General features: G+C 41.3%; 1 protein-coding gene across 1 annotated transcript; it reads right to left on the reverse strand.

Moving 5' to 3' along the window:
• Positions 1–3,851: 3,851 nt before the first annotated feature.
• On the reverse strand, positions 3,852–8,414 carry actb2 (actin, beta 2). Its single transcript, XM_007247821.4, has 6 exons — positions 8,298–8,414; positions 6,123–6,252; positions 5,764–6,003; positions 4,961–5,399; positions 4,679–4,860; positions 3,852–4,579 (listed from the first exon to the last, which is right to left on the reverse strand). Exons 2-6 carry the CDS (start codon positions 6,243–6,245, stop codon positions 4,436–4,438), a joined length of 1,128 nt encoding a protein of 375 aa, XP_007247883.1. The 5' UTR covers positions 6,246–6,252; positions 8,298–8,414; the 3' UTR covers positions 3,852–4,435.
• Between the last annotated feature and the right edge of the window lie 2,625 nt (positions 8,415–11,039).

Here is an 11,039-nt window from a genome sequence, read left to right on the forward strand (position 1 = left end):
TTCCTCACCCACGCCAGAAAAAGATCCCCCTCTTGGGCTAGCGCGCGGTTACCTTTGACTGCCGTACTGCCTCTCGGCTGTGGTTCAGGGTAGCTAGTTTCCACTGTAGCTCCGTGGCCAGAACAAGGTGCCGGTAAACTTTCCTTTCCACCCGTTCTGGGGTAATAGCACAAACCGTTTCTTTTTAGCGCCCACTTCTAAGTAAAGTTAACCTCTTAACACGCGCTGGCCCACCGGCGGGCCAGAAATATTTAATATTTCATAACTGTCTGTGTTTCTGAATAGTTATGAACAGTTACAGGTTCAATATAGACATCCAATATACCATTTTAAAGCTTAGAATCTCTGCTTTTGAGCTATTTAGCCTATTTAGCGGAATATCCTTTCAGAAAATAAACATTTAGGGCGAAATATGCCTTGGTTATGATTTTAATAATTCATAACTCTCATATTTGCGTTTATCGTTCGTCCATATTTCATCGAATGCGGTCATGTCATACACCATTCGAACCGTCTGGCTCTCCGGATTCCAGAACTGTGCTTTTACTGTAGGATGTATGTTTCATGAATTAGAGCTGCGTCAGAGCGCATGTTTCCAGTAATAAAAGGCTCTCCTTTTGTCCGGGGTTAACCTCCGGTCACTGCCGCCACCCCCCGAACACACACCCGCGCTCAGCCACAGGTCCTACCTTCAAAACGCGTCCAGACTAAAGAGAATCCATCAATCCAGTCTCCTGTAATCCACAGTTATATCCAAACAGCGCTGGAAATCACTTCATCCAGAAATGAAACTTATCCAATCTTTATCTCTGTTTTAAAACCGTTTTATTCACCGAATTCGGCACAACACGCTATTATAGTCAGAAGCCTCGCGGAGTAATGCGGTACTTGCTGTGCTTCAACATAATATTATGGTCTGTCGGAGCGTTGTGGCTACCGTTGTCAGGAGCCTCGCGGAGTAATACGTACTTGCTGTGCTTCAACATAATATTATGGTCTGTCGGAGCGTTGCGGCTACCGTTGTCAGGAGCGTCGCGGAGTAATACGTACTTGCTGTGCTTCAACATAATATTATGGTCTGTCGGAGCGTTGCGGCTACCGTTGTCAGGAGCCTCGCGGAGTAATACGTACTTGCTGTGCTTCAACATAATATTATGGTCTGTCGGAGCGTTGCGGCTACCGTTGTCAGGAGCGTCGCGGAGTAATACGTACTTGCTGTGCTTCAACATAATATTATGGTCTGTCGGAGCGTTGCGGCTACCGTTGTCAGGAGCGTCGCGGAGTAATACGTACTTGCTGTGCTTGTTGATTTATTGCTCAGAGATGTTGTTATTTTTCACAGATATTGTGAAGGATTTATTGCTCAGAGTTATTGTTACTGATATAAATAAAGTTTCATTTAGTGCGCCTTATAATCCAGTGCGCCTTGTGTATGGACTAACACTAAAAATAGACTGTTCACTCATCGTGCGCCTTATAATACGGTGCGCCTTATAGTCCGAAAAATACGGTAAATCCAACTTCAGCATGTTGAGCAATATGTGTATAGGTACTTTTGTATTTGTATCAAAGCTTGCTTGATGAATCTTTTAGATTTATCAGCAATCGAGCAATCAGGCTGAACTTATGAATACATTTTAGAATAAACTACTTGCAATACTGTTGCAAAAATGTTGAATACTTTAGTACTCCCAGTTAAGTGTGGGGCTTAAAGAACACTTCAACTTCTACTCAAGTCACTTTTTTCATCAAACACGTACTTTTACTCAAGTCTGGGTCTCTAGTACTTTATACTATACATGTTTGACTTTTTCCCAGTCAAATATACACCCTAGACATGATGCTAATTTCATCACAGTGTACCATATACAAACACTTGGTGCAATTTACCATGGACAAATCACCTACTAATGCTTTTTCTTAGGAGGAGGGATGATGCTAACCCAGTCAGAATAAGTCCACACTATAAACATATCAAACTCCCATTCATTCATCTATCTATCCACTGTCTTATCCACTTCTTTCTGATCAGAATCCAGGGTTGTGGTTAGGCCAGTCCCTACCTGTAATGTGTGTTACGGTGCAATGCAGGAATAACTCCTGGGCAGAGTGCCAATCCATTACAGCATACCACATGCTCACATCTCTATGTTCATTTTTAGGAGGTGATAAGAAACTGGAGCACCCAGAAGAAACCCATGTGGACATCAAACTTCTTACAGACAGAGACTTAGTTGATGATTGAACCCACTATGTCATGCCGCCACATGCCCTGAAGTTCTGTAAAGCCCAAGCAAACCTGCAGAACCACCATCCATTTATTCAAATTCTATTAAACTATTTCTGGTCAGAATTGTGGTAAGTCCAGAGCCTACCTGGAATCGTTGGTTATAAGGCAGGAATACCCTCTAAACAGGGTGCCAATCCATGACAGAGTATCATACACATACCTAGGAACAGTTTAACATGGCCAAGTTCTCAGAAGGAGGAATGATACTGGAGCCATCCATCCAACTGGCTTCCTTTTCACATTGCTGTGAAACTTTGATGGAATTCAACCATACAAACTCTAGTGGTCAGGTGCTTATATTGGTTGATTAGTTATAGATTTAAAAAATGTCACTCGGATGTACTTTGAAGGTATTGGTTGAAGCTCCAGAACTCCAGATGTGCACCAGATGCTATTATGCATTGACCCTTCTTTTCTGATTAAACTAGCTTCCCTTCCCCAGCTGTGTCAGTAATGCATGCACTGTAAAATAGTCAGACCCACTCATGTAAAAAAAATGCTTGGATTATTTTGTATATATAGAGTTAATTTCCTGGACACTAATTGTAGCCTATATTGCCCTTTCAATTGACAATCTTCATTCAAAAATGCTGTTCAATTCTTGTTCAAAACAAAGGCTTAAAACCTGTGTGGGAAACTGCTTCTGTGTCATGTGGTGAACGGATAGATTGTTTTCTCATACTTGCTAATCACTGACACAGAAAAGCTCCCAAATGAATGAAAATCACATCAAGCACTCTCTACCCCAATGATTCGGCTTTTGTGAAACTGGACCCAAAGCAACTAAATCCAACTTGAGCATGTTGAGCATTGTGTGTACAGGTACTTTTGTATTTGTATCAAAGCTTGACTCTTTTAGATTTTAACCCATACAAACTTGCTGAAAGATATTCTGCATAAATAGTCTAGCACTGTCAAGTTTTACTTCAGATAAGAGCATCTGCTAAAAGCCTTAAAATGTAAATGGAAACACTTATTCATTGTTGAATCATGTTGGTCCTTGGCAGGAAAGGGAATCTTATGAACAATCTTGAAGCTTCAAACAAAGAAAGGAGTTGAATTGGATGGCTTCAAATAGTGTCTCTGGTAACATTTCTGTACATCAATTACCTGCATATAGGTTAAAAGGTAATGAATGCACGTTATAGAAAATTCTAATCCATTTTAAATATGGACTTTAACCACACTTCTGCAGGCTATTCAAATCTGTATTTTAGTAAGAACTAATCAAAGATGGGGGGAAAAAAAAAAAAAAAAAAAAGGGCTCAATAGTAAGTTATGAAACTTTATGCACTCAAAGTCAAGCTTCCAGTTAGAGTCCCTGTAATTTAGTACAGAGCAACATGTTATGCATTAGTGCAGAACACTAGGATTTAGTTTTAAAACTAAATCATACTTTACAGACTATTGAAATGTTAGAATAAGCAGCATTTTTCATAATGCTATAACAAAATGTTAGTGTTCTGAAACTTCAACAAAAGCTAGTTTGACTAGAGCGCAAACATTGGTAGTCTTCTGGCAGTTAGAAAGAGGATAGTTAAAAAGGATTGAGAAGACAAGATGAGGATGTCACGTGTGCACTTTTATTGGAATTGAATTAGTCAGTGTACAGGTTGGCCCCACCAAATGTCTGGCACCGCCACGTTCCATACAGCTTTTACATTGCCCAGGGGAATGGAAACCTTTATGTTTTGAATAAAGGTAAAGCTTTGTTTTTTCCATTTTGTAACACAAAAAAAAGAAAAAAGAAAAAAAAAAAAAGACCAAGATTAAGGCTGAAAGTACAAAAACCCAGACATTGTTTTCTGTTACATAATTTACATACAAGCAATACTACAATGTTAAGTATGCTCCCAATTACTGGGCAGCCTTCATAGAGGCAAATAAGTTTCTGAACAATGCATTTAACAAACATTTGGAATGACTAAAAAGAAAAACAAAACAAAAAACAGAAGTACTTTGAGTCCTCAGATGCATTGTAGAACTTCGGGGATGCTTATTTGCCAAAAAACATTGCCGTCACCTTCACCGTTCCAGTTTTTAGATCCTGAGTCAAGCGCCAAAAATAACAAAAGCCATGCCAATGTTGTCGTTTCAGGTTTTTCTCTGCGCAGTTTGAGTCGGCGTGAAGTGGTAACAGTCTGTTTAGAAGCATTTGCGGTGGACGATGGAGGGTCCAGACTCATCGTACTCCTGCTTGCTGATCCACATCTGCTGGAAGGTGGACAGGGAGGCCAGGATGGAACCTCCGATCCAGACAGAGTATTTACGCTCAGGTGGGGCAATAATCTGCAAAGACAAGAAACTTGTTAGTCCCAATGCAAAGGCTTCAGAGCCCAACAACTACCTGTTGCAAAGACTAGTGACATGTTTCATTGCCACACCCACCTTAATTTTCATTGTGCTAGGGGCCAGGGAGGTGATTTCCTTTTGCATTCTGTCTGCAATGCCAGGGTACATGGTGGTACCACCAGACAATACAGTGTTGGCATACAGATCCTTACGGATGTCCACGTCGCACTTCATGATGGAGTTGAAGGTGGTCTCGTGGATTCCACAGGACTCCATACCTGAGGAACAAGGCAACATTAGACATCTTCTCTGCACCAAGTAAAAATTGAACTAGAACTAGATTAAGACTATATGCAGAGTGTTAGTGCTAGTACTTACCCAGGAAAGATGGCTGGAAGAGAGCCTCAGGGCACCTGAACCTCTCATTGCCAATGGTGATGACCTGCCCGTCAGGCAGCTCATAGCTCTTCTCCAGGGAGGAGGAGGATGCAGCAGTGCCCATCTCCTGCTCAAAGTCGAGGGCGACGTAGCAGAGCTTCTCCTTGATGTCACGCACGATTTCCCTCTCAGCTGTGGTAGTGAAGCTGTAGCCTCTCTCGGTCAGGATCTTCATGAGGTAGTCAGTCAGGTCACGACCAGCCAAGTCCAGACGGAGGATGGCATGGGGCAGGGCGTAACCCTCGTAGATGGGCACAGTGTGGGTGACACCATCACCAGAGTCCATCACAATACCAGTGGTACGACCAGAGGCGTACAGGGACAGCACGGCCTGGATGGCAACGTACATGGCTGGGGTGTTGAAGGTCTCGAACATGATCTGAAATCAGAAAGTTTAGAAGTTTACTTATTGCTCAAAAATAACCTTAAAGAAGTCACCACAGTCCATGCGGAGTTAGAATAGAGGCTAGTTAGGAAAACGCCATGAGCACAAGAAATAGGATCAAACTAAGTGCAAGAACAGCAAAAGTGCAGAAAGGACAGGCAGGGGAACAGGAAACAACCTGCTGCTACCAGCAGATGAGAAACTCAGGAGCTCAGAGGAGAAAAGCCTGGAGAAAGTAAATGAACAAAAGGATAGAAGGAATGAATCAAGAGAATAGGAGAACTAAATAAGGAATAAAGGGCCATCAATGAGGTAGAAGCCAATATAAACAGATCAGTATATTACTAGACCAACCAACCTGTGTCATCTTTTCCCTGTTGGCTTTGGGGTTCAGGGGAGCCTCAGTAAGCAGGACGGGGTGCTCCTCAGGGGCAACACGCAGCTCGTTGTAGAAGGTGTGATGCCAGATCTTCTCCATGTCGTCCCAGTTGGTGACAATACCGTGCTCAATGGGGTACTTCAGAGTCAGGATACCTCTTTTGCTCTGAGCCTCATCACCAACGTAGCTGTCCTTCTGTCCCATGCCAACCATGACACCCTGTAGACAGAAAAACAAATATGTAAGAATAAGATTCACAAATTAGGAGTAACAAGTGTACATTGCTTAGTGCAAAATTAACAAAAACAAATAAATTAAAAGAATATTTAAAAACCTACCTGGTGTCTGGGGCGACCCACGATGGATGGGAAGACAGCACGGGGAGCATCATCTCCAGCGAATCCGGCTTTGCACATACCGGATCCGTTGTCAACAACCAGTGCGGCAATTTCATCATCCATGGCTGAACTGTACAAGGAAGGAAAGAGGGGGAGGTTAGCCACAACAAGAACAGGGGAAATCAAGCACTGCTTCAATTGAACATGTGACCTCCCTTAACCAACTTCCTGTTCTGTCATGAGCTTCATTTTTCTGGCCACTAGATGGAGCTAGAGCTGAACAATGCTCACTACCACAACCCCGCCAGACAAAGGAAGTCCCTCCGCTTTCTCCTTATTACCATAAAAGGCAATGGTTTGAGCCGCTTTGCGGTGTGGCATTCAGCCAGGGTAGAAAAGAAAGGTTCAATAAAAGGAATAGATTTCGAAATTCATTGCCATGGCCCCTCCCAGAACTAGTCTCACATCCTACCTACCCCTCATATTGAACGATTTACCAATTTTTAAAGGCAATTATGCAACACATGGTGTTTGAATAGAGATTTTTATACATTAAAAAAAAAGAAAATACATCTCTACTGCATGAATGTTAAACACGAATCAATTAAAAACCGCAAAAATAAAATGCACACACTAGTTATTTATCCAAATAAGAAATATATTTTCTAATTTCTTGAGCATCATTATAATCACATATATAGTTATAATGTATCATTATATAAAACTCAATATTTAACAACGACAAAAGTATGTTTTATTTTTAATAAGAGACCAAACACTACCTAGTAACTACCCAGAGCTAGCTAACCCAACTACTGCGTCACAGATGCGCAGCCGGTCGTGATCTTCCCGGTTTCAGCTCTGAGCGCCGTGCTTAAGGAACTGACAATTAAAGTCCCTTTAGCTTTTGATTTTACGACTTATTTACCCATTTTAAAAGCGTATAATATAAATAAAGCCACGAAGTCTAACCAGTTTTTGAGCTTATTCGTTAGTTCTAACGCTAAATAACGTTAGCTGATTAGGGACAGGGCCACACCTTGAATTCAGCAGCAGCCAACGGTCGACTTCATTTGAAAAGGGGACGCTGCCCAATCCCAGCTAACTAGCTAGGGACCTAATTTAACGGCGCATGGAAGCACACTAGCTAGACGCTCAACCCTGGTTTAGGACACGGCCACTGTCTTAATCGTGCTTTTTTAGCAATCTAAGGTTAGCTAGCCAGATTGCTAGCACATGCCGGTTGATAGTTAGCACGGAAGCTAACCTAGTTAGTTAGCGTTAGCTAATAGAGCCAATAGAAACGTTAGTTAAGTGTGCCTAGCTAGCTAGTGTTCGTTAGCTAGCCAACCTAAGTAGGTCACACCCTGCTGCTGCAGCAGCACAGGCACAAAGAACTAGCTAGCGAACTTCCCGTGGCCGGCATCCATCAACTGCTGATTAAATAACGACGAAAGCTCGGTAAAATCTTCATACACAAGTTAAGCAGTGTGTTAAGCATCTGCTGGATCAGAATGATGAGATTTACTGCCAGCTAGGCAGTAAGTAAATGAGGCAGCTAACTAGAGTCAGGAAGCCAAGTTCAGTCAATGAGTCAGACAGGCACATTGGGCTGGGCAACATGGTAACTTAACTTACAAAAAATATTATATAAAAAGGCATTTTTACACTACATAGCGTGATATTTATCTTGCCAATACATCAGTACACGTAGAAGCTTTAAACATTATTTTTTAAAATGTACCTAAACAGTGTTAAATGTAATTTTATAGTTAACTTAATGATTTTGGTCACTGTCCTTAAAGCACTGACAATATATAACTAACCTAACTATATTGTGCAAGTAAAAAAAATGAATAGCTCAAAAACAATCATATGGGTGGGCAATGACAAACTAAAAATTTTGCCCAGTTCAGTAGCTGTAGTTTAGGTTAAATTATCTAAAATAATGGTAAAATCTTAAATAAAAGTTCAACCCAATTTAAAATGCACTTAAGTTATGTTGCTTAATTCTTTTTTTAGATAAACCAACAAGCAATAATACAGAAACCACCACATTTCCCCAATACATTAGCTATCTAACTTCACAATTAAGCAATTAAAAAACAATTACAATGCTTTTTCAATTTACTTATTAATTGCATTTAATGCAAATGAGGAATAAAAGAAACTCACCTTAAGATTGGGGGGTTGTCGGCTTAAGAAAAAAATTTGGTTACTGGCAGATGATATTCCGCACTAGCTGCGTGTGGAGGAGCTCAGAGTGAGGGAGGAGAGCTGGGCGCGCGCTTTTATATGGAGTCGTCTGCCCGGCTCGAGCCATAAAAGGTAAACTTCGGATCTCTGCGCTCTGATTGGTCCAGCGTCACACACCCGGGCTGTCGCGTGTGCACATTGCTACACTTGCTTGCAACTTGAGAGTGAAAGAAGGGGAAGCTAGGCCTGTGGAGGAAAAGAGGCCTAGCTAGCCCTCGTGAAACACGGCTTTTTTATACATGCAGTTCATTTAAAAGCCCTTCTTTGTTGCTCGATAGCGTGGAGAAATAGTGCCTGTTTTATATATCCTCACACTGTTTATTTGCACCCTCTCTCTCACTGTGTGGGCACTGTTTACCAGCCTCCAGCAGCTTTGCACACCGGTGGCTAGTTCACTAAGCTATAGAAGCTAACATGGTCTCATGAAGTGCTTGTGGCATAGCAGCCCGGTTTAGCTTTAATATACCAGCGTTTATAATAGTTTGAAGGCTGCCGAGGGGATTTAGGGAAGGTAATACCCCCACAATGCTCTAACACTTGTTAGAGAGGTTTACATGGATAGCTTAGAGATGCTACTACAGTCTGGAGAATGGGGTGGGTGTGTATTTCAGCATACTAAGAGTGTCTTTTGTTTCTGTACACTCTCTGATTTAAAGTAGTACATACAATAAACAGCAATAAAATATATTATGCATATAATACCTCTGAATGCAACTTAGAGAGGTTAACATGGATAGCTCAGAGCTGTAGAGCTGCTACACTCAGAAGGATGGGGTGGGTGTGTATGTCAGCACTCAGAGTGTCTGTATCTATGATTTAAAGCTGTAAGTTTAACAGCACTGAACAGATGCATAGCAGTCTAATTAGCTCTTATATGCTGGTGCTTTCATATGATGGTGCTTATGCATGTAATGCCCCTCAATGCAGCTTGTTAGAGAGGTTAACCTGCATATGTTAGAGATGCTACAGCCTGGAGAATGGGGTGGTTGTGTGTTTCAGCTTTGAAAGAGTGTATTTCACATCTGTACACTCTTTGATTGGGCCTAATTCAGCGAAACACTGACGAAGGAAGGTGCCTGCCTGATGACCCCTGAGAAGAGCTTGCACTGAAGTTTGTGTTAGAGTTTGGATGAAGGGGATTGGTGTGGTCCTGCTCTTGTAATAATTTGTCTCATGAGTTTTTGTAGACGTCCGAGTACTTGGCAGTTGAGGCACGGACCATGAACATAGTTCGCTATGCTTCTGGATTCTTGTCGAGCCAGTATCGGATGGTAGTGGTTGCTGTGTTCTGCTCACGCAACTTATAATGTGATTTATTGTGTGTGATTGTGCTTAGGTAAGTGTGTTGTTGCCATAGTTAAAGGAAGTGAGCTTAGATTAAGGAGGGATTCTGTGTGTTCATAGGTTATTTTTTGGTAGGTCTGTTACTTGGCAGTTGAGGCAATGGACCATGAACATAGTGTTAGGCTGTGCTTCTGGATTCTTGTCGAGCCAGTATCAGATTGTGGTGGTTTTGCTATTATTGTTAGTTGAGTGAGTAGTAGATCCTGGCTGAGCCCTATGCATAACCCCAGCTGTTAGGTGCAGGATTTGTCAATTTCCTGTATTATATTACTAATTTGATTTAGAATAAAACAATAAACAGCAATCAATATACCTCTCATATGCTAGTGCGCATGCACATAATGCCCCTCAATGCAACGTAGAGAGGTTAGAGAGGTTAACATGGATAGCTTAGAGCTGCTTCACTCAGGAGGATGGGGTGGGTGTGTATTTCAGCACTGAGTGTATCTGCAACTCTATGATTTGAAGTTGTAAGTTTAACAGCACAGATCAGATGCAAAGCAATCTAATTAGATTGCATATGCTGGTGGTTATGCATGCAATACCTGTCATGGTTATTTGTTAAAGAGAGTTTAACATGGATAGCTTAGATCTCCTACTACAGTCTGGAGAATAAGGTGGGTGTGTATTTCAGCACTCAAAGAGTGTCTTTTGTGTCTGTACACTCTGATTTAAAGTATAGTAAATAATAATAATAAACAGCAATCAAAATATCTCTCATATGCTAGTGCTTATGCATATAATGCCCCAATGCATCTTAGAGAGGTTAGAGAGGTAGCATGGATAGCTTAGAGCTGCTGCACTCAGGAGGATGGGGTGGGTGTGTGTTGCAGCAGAGTGTCTTTTGTGTCTCTACACTGTACAGATGTGTATGCATGTAGCACAAATCTTATTAACATGAAGGGAAGCATCTAGAGGTCACACTTAGTTTTATATAGGCCCACCTCTTATATATGCTTGTGTTTATACAGTTTGAAAGATACTGAGAGAATATATGACAATAATGCCTTTCATTGACACTTGTTAGAAAGGTTAGCATGGAGAGCATAGCTACTAAAGTAAAGAGGATGTGTTGGGTGTTTCTTGGATTTCAGCACTTAGAGATTGTATTTTTTGTGCAAAATTTGTGTGCACAAAATGAAGCAATGAAGCAAATTTGTGTACATGTAACACAAGGTTTCATATAGGCCTAGTTTTTGTACTATAAGAGTGCTCATATAACTGAGGCTCATACAATTGGAAATGCGCTCAAAAGCCATATATTCAAAGAGGATATACTGCAAACATGAATAAAAAATATTAAAATAGTTACATTTA

The sequence above is a fragment of the Astyanax mexicanus genome, chromosome 3 (assembly GCF_023375975.1).
Source record: "Astyanax mexicanus isolate ESR-SI-001 chromosome 3, AstMex3_surface, whole genome shotgun sequence".
NCBI classification, from domain to species: domain Eukaryota; kingdom Metazoa; phylum Chordata; class Actinopteri; order Characiformes; family Acestrorhamphidae; genus Astyanax; species Astyanax mexicanus.

What these genes read in the sequence shown, in the direction of transcription:
- actb2 (XM_007247821.4), bottom strand. Translation starts at nt 6,245, where the DNA reads ATGGATGATGAAATTGCCGCACTGGTTGTTGACAACGGATCCGGTATG. An exon ending in ACAGGGAAAAGATGACACAG is followed by an intron (nt 5,400 to 5,763) that starts GTTGGTTGGTCT and finishes TTCTGATTTCAG; the next exon opens with ATCATGTTCGAGACCTTCAA. An exon ending in CTTCCAGCCATCTTTCCTGG is followed by an intron (nt 4,861 to 4,960) that starts GTAAGTACTAGC and finishes CTTGTTCCTCAG; the next exon opens with GTATGGAGTCCTGTGGAATC.